This window comes from Aulonocara sp. 'chitande type north' Nkhata Bay, linkage group LG17, assembly GCF_057382095.1.
Source record: "Aulonocara sp. 'chitande type north' Nkhata Bay isolate Kocher_YH1m ecotype deep benthic linkage group LG17, A_spYH_male_GT1.1, whole genome shotgun sequence".
Lineage (NCBI taxonomy): Eukaryota > Metazoa > Chordata > Actinopteri > Cichliformes > Cichlidae > Aulonocara > Aulonocara sp. 'chitande type north' Nkhata Bay.
In genome coordinates, this window is record NC_141360.1 from 5,074,023 (window position 1) to 5,090,827 (window position 16,805).

The 16,805-nt window shown below is 40.3% G+C and overlaps 1 protein-coding gene across 1 annotated transcript in view; it reads right to left on the reverse strand.

The window, feature by feature from the left end:
- The window catches only part of camk1da (calcium/calmodulin-dependent protein kinase 1Da), an 83,198-nt gene that overhangs the window by 43,282 nt on the left and 23,111 nt on the right, over positions 1–16,805 (reverse strand). The window contains exon 2 of the mRNA XM_086268262.1: positions 2,632–2,763. Within this exon, the coding sequence (XP_086124388.1) occupies positions 2,632–2,763 (132 nt within the window). The remainder of the gene's footprint in view (positions 1–2,631; positions 2,764–16,805) is intronic.

The window sequence follows — 16,805 nt, forward strand, 5'->3', positions numbered from 1 at the left end:
CACTGTGTGGGAATTTCTGGTTCGGCACTTTTGTGGTTAAAGTCCTATCTTTCAAATAGGACCTTTTGTGTTAAGTTGGGGTGGGCTTCATCCTCTGTGGCCCCTCTGCTTTGGGGTGTGCCACAGGGACCTATTCTTGGGCCATTATTGGTCTAAGGAGCTTGGAAAGAAAAGCGTCTGGATTTCTTTGAGTTGCTTGAAGACGTTTCACCTCTCATCCGAGAAGCTTCTTCAGTTCTAAGGGTCAAATGGTGGAGAGTCACTGAGAGACCCCAGATTTAAACCCAGTGGGAGTTTCCCCCCAAAGAGGGACAAAGGACCCCCTGATGATCCTCTACCTAATCACATGAGCCAAGGTGTGAAAGCGGGTGTGGGTCACAATCAGCCAGGGTTTCGGGTGAGCTCCTTGTGAAACCTGGCCCTACCCTATCATGTGATTTCCTGAGGTCAGATGGCCCAGGACGTGTGTGGGCGTTAAGGCGTCTGGGAAGGGATCTCAAAACTGGATTATAGATGGCAGACAGTTGGTGTCGTAAACCACCACCTCTGTTCAAAGATGGTCGCTCACAGTGGACGTAAATGGCTTCTTTCACTCCTCTTTCAAACCATCTGTCCTCTCTGTCCAAAATGTGAACGTTGGCATCCTCGAAAGAGTGACCTTTATCCTTTAAAATCTCCTGAGTTTCTCTGATACACCGGCTACATAGGGGATGACTGAGAACCTTCACAGACATCTTGGGCCATTATTGTTTTCACTGTACCTTTTGCCTCTTGGTGCGATTTTCCGAAAACATAAAGTGTCATTCCATCTATATGCAGATGACTGCCAGCTTTATTTACCTTTTAGTCATTCTGATAGTCTCCCAAGTCAACCTCTGCTTGACTGCCTTAGTGATGTTAAAGCATGGATGGCAAAAAACTTTTTAAATTTTAATGATCGGAAGACAGAAGTGATCTTATTTGGCCCAAATCGTTTTTCTCATGCTCCAGATGTTGATCTTGCAGCTTTGACTTCCCAACTAAAGAGTTCGATCGCAAACATACAGCTGGTCATCTTCACCTACCTTTGATGACCACATAAACGGGGGGGTAAAATCAGCATTCTATCACCTCAGACGTTTAACGAAGGTTAAGCCCTTTCTTTTCAAGAGTGACTTGGAAAGTGTTATTTGTGCCTTTATTACTTCACGTTTAGATTATTGCAATTCTCTTTTAATAGGGTTGCTGCGGCACGATTTTTAACTGCGGCATGATTTTTAACTGGCAGAAGGAAATTTGACCACATCACTCCGATTTTGGCCTCTCTACACTGGCTTCCAATTGAATTTAGGATCCGTTTTAAAGTCCTTTTATTGGTTTTTAAATCTCTAAATGGTCTGGCACCTGTTTATTTGTCTGACTTGTTGAAGCCCCATGTCCCCATTCATTCCCTTCAGTCAGCTGAGCATTTGTTGCTTTCAGTCCCAAAGTCACGACTGAAACTTAGAGGAGACCGAGCGTTCTCTGTTGCAGCGCAGATGCTTTGGAATAACCTTCCTCTCCATATTAGACAGGCTTCATCAGTGCCAGTTTTTAAGTCCTTATTAAAAACCTATTTTTATTCCCTGGCTTTTAACTCTGTGGGTAACTTCCCTTTCTTAAATTTTATTGCTATGTCTGGTTTCTGCTATCTATTATTATATTTATATTTGTATTGTACAGCACTTTGGTCTACCAGGTGTGTTTTTAAAGTGCTATATAAATAAATGATGATGATGATGACAGAACAGGAAGGCTGCTGAGCGAAAGGTAATAGTAAAATGAAAATTTCTGTCCATGCAGACACATACACATATGTTTTTCAACAATTTATTTTAATTAATTGCTGTCATATCAGAAACAGACTGGATGCAATTGGCAACTTGACCCCACTCAATTGCAGACCGACTTTGCCTTATGTCAACATTTATGGCGTCTTTTAGTGACGGGTTGGTAGAAATAACTTACTACCGCAATACTAAGTATAATGCAAAATTCACAATAATATCACTTTGTGAGTGAAGTATTGTGATAATATTGTATCAGTGATTGAAAACGTCATTATCACGTCATTTTGTGTGTATTTGTATAACTGGCATGGGGAAAAAATATAAAAATACTGAAACCTTATTTTGGGGCAAAGTCAACAAAGATTTGAAGTGATTTTAAACCGATTTGATGACTTCAAAATAACTGCTCAAGTATCTGGGCAGAGACAATGTTCCTGCTGATTGCAGAGACTTGCTACTTAAATGACTTTGCTGTCCATTCAGACCTTTAAGCAAAATTCTAAATTCTGTTACTTAAGCACAAAAGTGTTTGTTCGGCTCTTGTGTGACATTGTAAAGTTGAATCTAACATGTACTTTAAACACCAACAAGAAACGCCGTATAACAAACAGTGTTCTTAGCCTAACTCTTGACGTTAATGTTTTGCAGCTGCTACACTGACAGAATTTTCAGTCCTGAATATTGTTTGTATTAGGGTAGGCAGGCTGTGGATCGTGACCTGGGGGGGGGGCTTGGTGGGGTATGATGCATCAGAGATGCACAGTTGCCCCGGTAACCAGGAATTAGTAGACTTATGTTTGTGTTCTCGTGTCACAGCACTCACTTCCTCAGCACGGCAATCTCATTCTCGATGCTGCTCTCCTTCCCCTTCAGAGCCTTCTTAGGGATGCATTTCACTGCAAACATACGGCTGGTCAGCTTCTCCTGGGCCAAGACCACCTCTGAAAACGCCCCTCTGTGAACACATGCAAACTCATGTGAGTCACGAGCAGACTTGTACATTTAAATATATATAAAAGACTGAAAAAAAGGTCAATAATTTCAGTGTCAGACAAAATGTATCTGAATATTTCTTATGTATCTCTTACAAAGACAAGCATGAAAAAACATAGATTACGTATTTGAGTACAAAGTTTTAATGTTTATCAAAAACATACTCCAGTTAGCACTTCCGCTTGAAATCAATTTTGGAATCTTCTGTCTGCTTTATTTTATATAATAATGAGCAAACTGTGTGTCCATCCAATAAAAACAGTACTTTACAAAAAAGCAAAAAGATTTAAAAATAAGTGAATTCAGCTAGTTTTCCTTTAAGATTCCATGTGCAGCAGGTAAAGTCTGATATTAACAGGCGGAAAATTACAATGAGATTGGATCTGCCAAGTGTAACGTGAGAGCACTGGCATTTTATTTTTTTTATTAGCTCAGAGCGAACGAAAAATAATTTAAAAGTTTTGTGTCTCATTTTATACACACAGACGATCCTCAGTAATAGTCATGAAACTGGAATTAGCCAATTGGAGGATTCAATCCAGATCCATCTTCCAGTCCTTGAACGAGCGTGTGTGTGTGTGTGTGTGTGTGTGTGTAAGTGGGCATTTGTGCATGTGTGCGTGCGTCACGAAGACGAGCAGCGTGATGAATGAAGATGAGCTTATTGCGAGTTAATCTGCCTGAACCGGGTGTTGACTCCTGAGTCGATCTGCCCTCAGCTTCACCGGCGCATTAGAGTAAACAAGGGGAGAAGAGATAAGAATGCATGTCTTTATCTCATCTCTAACCTCCTCCTCTTACTGTCCAACATTCTGACTACCTGCAGCTGACACAAATCCGAACTTTATGAAGTCTTCTAAAGGCGCAGCTGTATTGAATTTAGGAGGATAAGCTCTCTTAAGGCACTTTATGATCCGTGCTATTTATCTGAACTTTTAATTCCACATCCTCATGTGCAAGATCCCTAGTCACAACTTCTTTTACCCTTCCGAAATCGAATCCTTAGCAAAACTTTGCATCCAAGGCCCTAAATTTATATAACATTGGCTTGTTGGCGACGTTCCATCTAATGCTTTCATGCTGCCCAAACAAATCGTGTGCCAAGTAAGATGAAGCCTCGGAAACCCTGCAAGGCCCCTCAAAGCCCCTCCTTGATGAAAAAAAGGACCCTGTGTAGCCTTTCGCGCCCTTGACAAAGTATCAAAAGAAGCTGTTATTGAGCTATTTTGCTGCAGTTTACAACATGACTTCATTACTTATTCCTAACTACTAATTAGCCCTGACACTGAGGAAGGAGCACTCATGACAAAGTAATGAAAGAGTAGATTGCAATGTGTATTTTTCTCAAACTTGGACAGGTGAGCAATCACAGTTTTACAGTTTACCTTCAAGAAACCCTATCGAGTAATATATCATATATCATTTGCCCTACCCAGGGAGTTGCAATCTGACTGATCTCGTTCTGTTTGTAAATATGATCAGAGATGGGCAGTAATGCGTTACAAGTAATGCTTTACTGTAATCTGATTACTTTTTCAAGTAATGAGTAAAGTAAGAGATTACTACTGCAAAACAAGTAATTAGATTACTGTTACTTTCCCGTAAGCATGCTGCGCTACTAAACCGTGATTTTGTTTGTGAGAGTGTCTCATGACACTGACGTACGAGTGTGCGACGTCCGTGGCAGCAACAAAGGTGTGTTGATCAACAATGGCTAATATGGAGTGCGGGACAGAGTATGGCCATGCAGCGATAAAAGCTGGGAAGTACTGACATTACTTTGAGTTTGATTCCTTAAAAAGTGACAAAAACATTAGCGTCCACTGTACACTGAAACTTCTTTCTACAGCGAAAAATTAAACTCCAAATCTGAGCAAGTGTCACGACGTGTGGAATTCAATAAAGGACCCATTCTAAACTAAATATGTAAACGGCTGAATTAATGAACAAAATATTTACACAAATTTGCTGATGTTAAAGGGCTTTTAAGTTTACATGGATCAAAACTCAGCGCTTTCAAGAGGCTTTTCACAATAAAAGCATTTTTTCTTCATCTTTACAATGGCTAAAAAATTACTTCCACTTTGGGTTTGTTTTCATACCGTCAAACACCACATTAAACCGTTATTACAGCATCCCCGTTTTTTAATCCATATGTATTTTGCTGAGTATTTCTGGGTTTTAAGCATCACTGAGAGTGCAAGAGGATGTTGTGAACGGGCTTCCTTCTGCATCAATATGTTTGTGGCAACATACAGAAATCCCTTGGGCTCCCCGAAGCGCATTCAACAAGCTGTCCATCAGCCACAAACTTGAGTGCAGAGAAAAACGGTTTGTCACCATCTTTCCTGCAGTCGCTGGGGCTTGGTGTTTTTTCTCATGCCTCTCAGTGGGAATCATGTTTCTTCTCACTTGTACTTCCTCCTCCTCTCTCTCCCTTATCTCATCCTTTCTGTCTGTCATCTCATGCTTCGAACATATTTTACTGCAACAACTGATCAAAGTGATAAAAAATGATGATCTGTCTGACTACCGATTCTCAGTTGACTATGTGAACAAAAGAGAGACCTGCTTGCACTGATAATGGCAATTGTGTGTTTCGGTGACGTCAAAGCCAGACAAAAACAAGCAGGCCGTGATGTTTGTATTGTTGCTTCATTCAGTCAGAAGTGCTTAGAGCCTTTCATCCACAACCCTCAAAGAGAGCTATACATGAATGAACATCCAGTGCAGCATAAAACCACAAAGAGACACGTATATATACACTGTTAAGGCCACTCTCACGCACTGCCAGGCTTGTTTGAGTAAGAGCATTAACCTGCACTTAACATTCCTTTGTTATAATCCCATAATAATGGCTAATATCAAAATCACAAATAAACAAGAGCGCATTAGCCGCATCAAAACTATAGGTTGTAAAATGATACGGGACTTTCAGCTAAACAAGCCAGGTGCTCCCATTCTATGATAATTGTTGGCTTTAATTTTCTCTCACACTGATAATCTTTCTAATGCTGCCAACCATTAAAGCTTGTGTATTCAACATTTTTATAGTAACAATGAATCAGAGGATTGTGTCATTAAGGGGCCACTTATATGTCATGGAAACAGAGATCTACCACCCAAAACTGCTCTTTTCTCATTGTTTTAGTTTTGTAGTCTACAGTTCTATAACTTTATTTATGTATTTATTACATTAAACACTGAAATGATCATGAAATAAAATTATTAAAATTAAAAATAAACCTTATCACAACCCGGCCATATTTCTTGAGAATGCAAACCATTTGATACATTTGAGTAAAGATCCCGTTTTATATAGTAGTAAATCATCCAGCATGGTTGTTTAGCTAGCTAACAACTCCTACTCTGTGATCCAAATCTGGTCATGTCTTGGTTGAAGAAACAAGACTCCTAAATTTAAGGTTTTAAAATGGTAGTTCATGAACAATGGGTAACACTGTGGCCTTCTTTCATATACAGACTATGTCATTTTATTATCACTCCATGGCAAATTTGTTCTCTAAATCAAACTTTTCTAGCTAAGCCAGAAAAGCCAAATCTTTATTCCTACTATGCCTCTCACTTTCTAGATCAACCAAACTGATAAGCCATCAATGCTTTCATGGCAACCGATAACCTACTACACTAACGTGAACAGTTGAATGATCACATTTTGTTTTTACAGGCAGAAACACATGTGCATGCTGTATTTGTTCTTGATGATTATTTTGCAAAATCAAAATTAAGCTGAACTGCAGGAGAAAGGTCAGAAGAGAGAGCTGAAAATGTGACTGGAGGCAGAATGGACCTCATCACTGTAGTTCCATGCAGTTCCACACACACCACTACCAACAACAGCAGGAAATCAGCATGGTCCACTTCACATTTCGTCAACTCTAAATTCATTCACACACTAAGGGATATGTGGGGTTCATTGACTGGAGGAAGGGGAACCTGTCTAACATCTGGCAGCTGAGCTCACACGATGGGCTGTGTTTGTACATCTGTTTATCCCAGGGCTTGACTAGCAGGTAGTCCCCAGTTTGCTGTTACCTGCGGCAACAATAATTGCATTTCCTCCTGCAGGAACTTGTGTAATTGTGTCAGTCGAGCTCCCCTGCTTCCTTCAGTGCACTGAGCGGGAAATGTATTGGCAGCAATGGTGTGTGCATGGGTATGTTTCTCCACTAGATCACATATCCAACAGGGAAACAGTCTGTCTCACGTGCACACATGTGCACCTCAACCCACACACACAGAGTGTATGATAGATGTGTGCGTGTGTGTGTGTGTGGGGGGGGGGCTGCTAGGACAAGCTGACAAGGTGAAAGAGTGTCTCATTTAAACTGACAGGAGCCATCAGTGTTTGTCAATGTCAGGCTGAAAATACACTGATCTAAAGTTGTTCAGTCATCACATTCATCCATGTTTTGATAAAAGCACCTAGTAAAACTGCTATAAACAGATCTCAGATTTCCACTGGTGTCTTTCTTTTTGGTGTTGGGGACACTATTTCCAGGTCCCGCAGCGGGGTTGGAAAATTTCGATGGTTTCAAATGTCTGAAACGGCACTGGCAAACATTAGGTGTGGGTTTCAGTCTCTTTAAGGCTGTTCTCTCAGCTATTATGAAAACAATAATGCACAGAGAAAGAAAACTATTATTACAAGAGAAACCTGATCAGATTCCAATGAACCAGCAACACCAGGTTGGGGTTTGAGTGAAACAGAGAATGTGCTGACAATGGTGATGCTCATCATTGTAGCTGCTTTGCAGGTATAATGTTCAGCATGTTCAGAAGAATGGTTGGCTCATTATAGCTTGTGAACCAATTGGATGTCCTAGATTGTGTTTCCAATGTTTTGTTGAGGAAATCCTTCCACGTCCACTGCAAAAGTTTGCTGTACTGGTGTGTTTATGGGTGTAATGCCATATTGGTCACTTATAGACACAGAAAGTCAGTCTGGGAAGGTGAGCTGACCCAGCTCCACTGAAAACGTATGACATTTACACAGATAGGGAGGGGACAGTGAAACAAATGGATGACATGATCAAAGCAAAAGGCTAAGTTAACCAAATTATTTTCAGTTACCCTGTAGAGTCACTACAGGTCACAGAGGGACTGGAGGTTGTTTTTGCTAACTTCAGTCATTTAACATTTCCCATGTTCTAACTAACTGTCTGCTCTTTACTCAGAAGGTATAAAAATGGGTGTAGCTACCGAGTTTGAAAAGCAAATCCAATGTGCAAATTCCTTGGACCTGCATTCTTTCTAATCACCAGTAGGGGGTGACTTTTGTGGCTCCAAAAAGACATAAAATGGCCCCCAGCTGCCCCACACTGATGAGTTTATGGTCTCAAGTTTCAAGACTTACTGAATACAAGATGGTGTCCCTTTTGTAAATTGGTTAAAGTCGGGTGTGCAAATATTAGTCAGTGTTTGTGGGCTTTAAGTCGGATCTCATCCTTACTAGTCTGGTCAAGTATCAAAAAGTCAAAGCTCCAAAAACCGGACTTTGCAACCCAATGGGTTTTTGTCCCCCCAGCCAAAAAAAAACTACAACACCAAATCCAAAAAAGTTGGGATGCTTTTTTATTTACATTTCACAAACCATTTTAACTTCTTGGAATTGTGGTTATAAACTCCGCATTTGATAAAATAAACACAGCTCAGCTTTTTTTGTGGTTTATTTGGCATGATTCTCAACAAGGTAAGGTACAGCAGACTTGCAACAACTCTGACAATCTAAAATGTCACTAATGATAATTAATGACAATGAATTCATTTGTGAAAACTGTCAACACATCCCTCGGAGATTAGGGGAAAACACAAACTTCTTCTCATGACAATATCTCCACTGCCTGCACTCATCTCAAGTCCTCATCGCTCCAAAGCTTCTCTTCCCTCATTATATTATTATACCAATGCTGTATCTCTGGAATACAATCTCAGTTTTACAGATTTTATTCTTCTTCTATCTGAAGTCGAAATGCTCCTGAATGTGAGCAGTCCTGTTTGTCAAAATGAAAACTACAGGCTCAATAAACATTTATCCAAGAAATTACAAGTGCAGTTGAATGAGAGGAAGTGTTACAACAAAAAGCAGCTGGGAAAGAAGCTGTAAGCTCTCATTCATACTCTCTTACTCTGTCTGTGTGTGTCTCTCTCTCTCTCGCACACACACACACACACACACACACACACACACACACACACACACACACACACACACACACACACACACAGAGCAGGATAATGTCAGCTATGGAGGTCGGTGCTTGCCCGATCAATAATTAGCAGTTTAATCAAAGCAGAAGTGGTTGCCTCTGAATTGACTAATACACACACACATAACAGAAGGCCTGATAATGACAGAGCATGGACAAGGACAATTATACGGCACGAAACTAACGTCATCACCGGCAGAGCACAAACGCATGCACCATTATTTGCATGTGGTTTGAATACAAAGTAATCTGCTTGAATTATGTCTCACTGTCTTGGTGGCCATTCAAAAAAGAAAAAAAAGAAAAAAAAAGATTACCACATAGAGGAAGCTCATGACATGCAAATGAGAAAAAGAAGGAAACCCAGAGTGGATAAAAAAGATTAGACAATAGGAGAAACTGGTCGATAAAATGTGGTTGGCACATAGGACGTCTGAACTGGTGGAGTTTGGGAAAGAAGCCATTTGTCTGTTCAGGGCAAATATTTCACCTGAAGTAAAATTCACTGCTGGCCAGCCGGCAAAGTCGCTTTGGCTCACTGGGATTCCACCTCATGATTTTGTCACTGTTTATGCAGGTTCAATGAACCAGGAGAAAGAGGATGGGGAAGGGGCAACAACAGGATGTGATCTCACTTTGGGTTTGACACAGTGACAGTTGGCTTTGTTTTGTCGTATTTCATTAATTTAGGCAGAAGTACTTCAATCCAAAGGAAGGGAAAGTTTGTATATCACTGTATTTTGGCTCACCACTCAAAGGGACTGGCAGGTCAATAAATCTAGCAGGCCTAGCTGGATACTTTGCCTATCCAAATGACTATAATGTCTTTTGTTTCAGAACTGCATTGATTAGCAATAAGGTATTACTTGTCTTTGAGCTTGAGCACAACTTGAGTGAAGACCCATTACGTGTTCATTTTGTGTAGTAAATTCTGACTAATATTCTAGGTGGAGTAGTGTAATGACTCACCATAGACTAAACTTATTGGCCCTTTAGCCCTAGGAGCAAACAACCATGCAAGCCTTAATGCAAATGCAAGTCTTCAGCATAAAATTTATTTAACAGCAAATATGTCTGCTGTGAAAGGTTTTGTTATGTGTGAAACTCTGACACAGTCAAACTATTCCGGAAGGTAGTAGAGACGTTCAGCGGGGTTAGCAGATATTTGGCGGATGTTCATTTTGGCAATGGTTGTAGCATCAAAAATAATCTCGTTCTGTTATTTTCTGTTGCTTCTTAGAATCTTGGCGTTGCTTTTAGTTGCATTCACAGCTAGTTCAGATAGCATCTGCAGAGCTCAGACAAAAACATGCTGGCTGTGAATGCAGCCGGGGCAAAGTCTTTATCCGGAATCTGGAGAAATCACCTCAGAGATGAATTCGATGATGTGCCTAACAACACCCTAACAACATGTAACAACAAAGGCCCCAACTACTTGCTTTTTAAACAGCTGCTATATCTGCTACAGTAGCTTGAAAAGTTTAAAAGTAAAGTGTCTGTCAGCGTAAAGTGAGACACTTCCTTTGTATCGGCCTCATCCTCGACTGCTGGTGCCAGATGGATGTCCCAACCTGAGTTTGGTTATGCCAGAGGTTTCTTCCTCTTAAAAGGGAGTTTTTCCTTCCCACTGTCGCCAAGTGCTTGCTCATAGGGGACCACCTGATTGCTGGGCTTTTCTCTGTATTATTGTACAGTCTTTAACTTACACTTTACACCTCGAGTTGACTATTGTTGTGATTTGGTGCTATGAAAATCAAACAGAACTGAATTAAACTGTGGAATGTAGTTCTTTACTTGACAATTTCAGAACATCTTTCAGCTGCTTTTATCTTTCTTTTCTTCTTCACAGGGTTCTCAACAACAGATGCCTTTCCAGACATAACCCTCCAGTAAGTTATGTCTCCTTCTGATCAAGGGTTTGTCATGTTAAACTAATGTAACTGTCTATTTAATTAATTGGAAGCATCTTAGGTGGAAACTGTCATTAGAATATTATCCATAGCTTTAAGAACAGATTGAACTGTTTTTATGTTGTATACGTATATGTTGTAGCTCAGGAGGTAGAGCAGGTCACCTACTGATCGGAAGGTTGGTGGTTCGATCCCTGGCTCCTCCAGTCTGCATGCCAAGTATCCTTGGGCAAGAATCTAACCCCAAGTTGCTCTCCGATGCATCCATCAGATGCATCAGTGAATGTCTTTGAATGTAGTTAGAAAAGCACTCAGTTTAGAGTCAGTGCTTGTGAGAATGGGTGTAAATGTGGCATGTTGTATACAGCGCTTTGAGTACTCTAGGAGAGTAGAAACGTGCTATATAATAATCAGTACATTTACCATCTATGTCCCAATATGTTTTGAAATTTAACAGAAATTAATTCAACATTTAACTTTTTTCTATTAATAGTTTATGTGAACATTTAAAATTACTCTTTTTACAACAATATTGACAAAGGAATTACATCACAGATGATTATTCATTTATTTAGTTTTTTAATATTGCTGTTGTCCTCTGTTCAATTTGTCATTTACTGGTGATGGTGTACCTTCTGTCTCAGACTATCAGGTCTCAGCATGAATAATGGAATAAAAAGACCTCACGAAGCCTGAAGCAGTTTCAACCAGAAATTTCCCAAAAGACGTGGACACATTTTTTCTGCTTTGCTCCTCTGGCCTAACAGAAGCAATATTTTAATTTTTGATACAAAAGGGAAAAAAACTGGACATTAACAGCTACACAATATAACTTAGCTGATCAGTTATTTTATGTTTTAAATTCAAACGAGACAAAGAACTGTAACTTCAGCATTACAGTGTGCAAACATTTCATCATGCAATATCCCACCAAATTTATCAGAAGACCTTGTGTGGGGTTCTGACCCACAGGCAGAAGGCTGCTGATCTGAGTCACTATGGCAACGGGAGGTAGTGCATGATAGATGAGGATTTTATTATGACTGTTGTCTAAATGAAATGGAGCAGAAAAACAAGTCAGGTGAATACAACAGACCCCCTGTTTTTGCTTTTTCAGCAAAACTTCTCTAGCCTAGCTTGTCACCATATGTTAAAGACATAAACACTCGGAGTGAAAGAGAGCTGAGGAACCTCCTTCCATGTGTCTTCCTCCCTGTGTTTTGTGTGTGCGCGCTATATGGCTTTGTTGCAGAGCACGTAGGCTTAAATAGCACTGTTGCCACGGCAGCAATTAAGTGCCAATTATAGTCTGTATTCTCACTGTGGCTCTGACAGAAGAAGATGAAGACAAGAGACAGAGAGCGCACTGAAAGAAAATGCCTGTACAGTCTTCTGCGCAATTAAGACCAAAATCCATCCTTAGATACAAGAAGTTGCCCCGACAGGGTAAATCCAACCCACTGTCAATTTGGGTGTGAATAATTCACTCTACTCCACCACCAACAGATGGATCATGCATCCAACACTCTGTAGGACAAACATTAGGACAACATTCACAGGAACACATGAACCCTGTGAGGTTACTTCAGCTCTGCATCTATAGCAAGCAGCTAATGAAAACAGATCAGTTGTCATAGCACACCACTGCTTTGTGTTTTTCTGAGCCTCTGAGCCAGGATGGGTTGAGCAGATCTTCTCTAACCGTGTGGGGTGGAGTCTGGAGTCTTGCCACTCTCCGGCCAGTTTTGCTCTAGCCCGTTTTTCTCACTGGTTCAGCCGGTTTATGACATCATTGATATCTCCAGAGCAGGATTAACTGGAAGCCAAAATGGAGATTTCTGCTCCTGCTGAGTGGTAATTCGGCTCTCCTATGTTATTTGTATGAATCTCTGGGTCTTAAGAATGGAGCAAAGTGAAATACAAAATATTCATTGTGTTTCTCCATTTGCTGTGTAGTAGCCATGTCATGAGTGTGCCAAAAACAAACAAACAAGTTGTTTAAACTACCCTGTTTCAGAGCGCAGTGTAACAATGCTCAACACTAACTCACAACATTAGTAGATCCACACATTTTCTAATTGGCTAATTGTCGGTCCGCCTGTGGCTCTCATTGGACTGCTGGGAGTTTAACTGAGAAACTGCTGTTAAATGCCATAATACCAAATGAATCAGTCTACCCAGTCCAGCGTTACTCACCTGAATTCAATAATATTTAGCATAACACAACAAAACTCTCCATTTGGAAGAGGTCTACTTGGTGTGGTACATTTTAGTTTCGAAAGCTAGCGGTACTTTAACTACAAAATGTGCAGCTGGTAAGGTTACCAGGCATAAAAAGCACTTATCTGAATCATCTTGCCCTCAGGAAATGTGCACGCTGCTGAGATCGACGCTTGCTTCAGATGAAGCTGAAGACTTGAGTGTTGGCCAACTTGGCAACTGTATTTAGTTTAAATATATGTCCCTGGGATGCTCTTTGTCTATACAGTTGTATCAAACTGCTAGCATGGCACAAACACAAGCGCTCAGCCAACAAATTAAATTGATGTTTGCTGATTTGGACAAAGGAATACGTGATGTGAAATGAAACTATCTGCTGCAAAACAATGAAGATTTCCACCAAACTACAGCAAAAACAATATCACTTTCCCTCATTGCATTCAGAAACATGTACATGAAACTGCTTTTTTACCCCTGGTTTCTGCTTAGAACCAGATGAGCTGCTGATATGTCTCTGCTTTCATGTTTCTTTCTTTTCATTTACACTTTGAACAAAACGGATCTAAAATGTGAAAGAGTATAATCTGACACAGTACGGGGCCAAGATTTTAATCAGATCCATGTCACCCCTTCTGACATGCAAGACTTTACAAGCCTGCACAGTGATCAAAGAAGATGAGTATCACAGTCATCACCATGCAACATGCTGTCAGTGCTCACAGCGGTTCATCGGTTAATCTATTCTACATGTACTTTATAGTAACCCCCACCCCCCCAATATGAACAGAATAACATCCATGAATATTATTAACAAGCTGATTCTGTTAGTGTTTGATTATGACATCCATGATACAAAACTTAATTAAATGAATTTATTGAAGAGACCAACACAGTAGTATAAGATGTGTATGTGTGTAATTCAGTGGAAATGTGGAAGGACTGCACAGGAAAGAGACACAGACAAACAGTAATGAACAAGCGCTCTCTAACTCAGCTACTGAGGCATGGATTTACCATGGAAACAGCCTGGACCACTACTGGGATGTCAGGACACTCCCATTATGTTTACATTAATCACCATGGAAACAGCTTTGAGACTCGTGCGCGAGGAAGTGTGCGGACTTTAGATAATCCAATAAGACATGTGGAAGTGGAATACCCTGTTTATGTTCGCTACAAGGAACAAGTTTACAAGTAGGTGAGAGGGACAGTCCTCCGTTCAGCTTCTGTTATGTTTTCATATCAACTTTATAATGCTGGGCGTAGTTGTGTGTCGGGTGTGTCGTGGTGTTAACGGTTGGATCCAAGGACTATCGGCAATTACCAGTATATTGTAAACATGTAAGACCATGGCTTTGGTTTTTATTGTTGCCTATAATGTGATCATTCCTAAAGATAACATTTCAGAATTACTTGATAGTCTTTGATAAAAACATGCAAATCAAAAATAAAATGCCCACAAAAGCGTCCATGTGGCAAATAAAAAAGGTACAAGGCTGACTGCAGTGACGGCAACACAAACACTGCTAGCAGAACAGCAGAGCCTCGCAGTCAGTGCATGCTGAGCGCGAGACATATGGAGGGACAGAGAGAGCGAGAGACAGAGAGAGAGGACATTGAAAAAATTGCAATGCCAGAAAGGGCTAAAGATAAAAAATGGGCATTTTTTTATTTATTGATTTATGTAAAAGGGACAGTTTGACATCAATCCAGTACAATACAGCGTGTTGTATTATTGTCCACAATGCACAAACAAGACTGACAACATTTAATTACATAAAGCACAGCACACTATAAATACAAAACTACAAAGGATACTGTGTTCACATATATATAATCACACCTTAATGGTCATATTGGAGCATAAGTAATTCACACCAACATTTGTATCTGAGTGCATACTAATACAACCTTACATTTTATAAAAATGTCCCAACTTTAACCCAGTCCATAGACTGGGATATGAGTACAAAGACAAGACCTACATTTTAATGTTTTGTTTTTTTTATCAGCAAAAGACAATTGATTTTATATTGCTGTATAGGTGTCCAGCTTTAGAACATCATGTTTAAAACCTGGTAGAATAAACAGTTTTGATGCTCACTGCATCAGAGAAAAGGACATTTTCAGTTGTCCCTTTCGTGACAACCCCAAAAATTTCAATATGACTCATCACTGATTTAACTGTATTAAGGACTTGTTATGTTAAGTTATGTGAGATTAAGGGTGCGGCTGATTTGAGTGACAGGTGGCTACAGAAAACAGGGGCTGTAGCTGCCAGGCATTACCTCACCGAGGTATATGATGAATAATAAGACTGAGAAGCTATTTATGGACTCCCTGGTCCAGATATGTATTTTATTGTTTTATCACACAACCATAAGCTTGGTAATGTATCTAGCCTACCAGTTTCATTATCCACTTTTAACCATATAAAAGCAGTTTTCCTTGCAGCAATTAAAAATGAACCAAGCACCAACAACAAGAACATATTAAAATATGATATAAAACCATTTTAACTGTGCAGCCGATGTCTGCTTATGTCCACTAATTAAAGCAGGGTAAATGAGGTCATGATGAGGAGCGCTCCAGCTGGTATATATTCAGTACATGTACTATGTCTTCATGTTGGAAATGAAAATGTATTCCCCAGAGTCTCTGTCTTTCTCTCCTCTGTACCGCCTCCCTTTCTCAGATCTGCTGTTTTGTGTGTGCTTCTTCGTAATAGTGGGAGGATAGCACCACAATCAGTGAATACAACACTAAATCTTCTCAAATTGCTCCCTTAGCCCTACGTATACGCTACTTGCTAACCAAGTGCTAGCTGATAACTCCACCCTAAAAAAACACGTTCACTTCTGGCTCCAGCAAAACACCAAGAATGGGCAAACCACTGAGTGGCATCAACATGGTTAAATCTTTTCTATACAGACTATGCTTAAGGTTAGAGTTGATCTATTACACACTGTGAGGAAACGTCACTGTATAGGTGCTACCCTATTATTATATCTCATTTATCCTAAGCTGAAGTCACTCTTCCAGTCACAGTTCATTATGATTACATGATTTACCAAGTGTGTGGGTGGCTAGTGATATCCAACCATGTTCAGACAGGTGTACATCACGGCCTGACAATTCACTGAATGTACCTTGTTTGAGTTTAATAGAGGAGGATTAGTTCTTCCAGGAGTCTCTCTGTCACCGCCTAGACTTATGTTATCTAATCTAACTACGCTCTAAACGATTTCTTAATTAACGCAACAGTTCTAAACAAATGGACAGGTCTCTAATATGTGCACATATTATACATTGTGTACATTGTATCATGAAACAATGGAACCTCTGCAGACAACATTGTGGCATTTGGAAGTGTAAAAGTGAGCTTTACCTGGGGGTAACTGTGACCGAGGACCTGTCCTGGGGCAACCATATCACCTCAGTTGTACGGAAGGCCCAACAGCGCCTCTACTACCTGAGGAGACTGCGGAGCGCACACATTCCCAGATCTCTGATGTTGAACTTCTACAACTGTGCCATCAGCAGCGTTCTGACGTATGGATTTCTAGTGTGGTTCCCCAGCTGCACCAAGGCCGATCAGCAAGCACTCCAGCGGGTGGTGAAAGAAGCTGGCAGAATTATTGGAA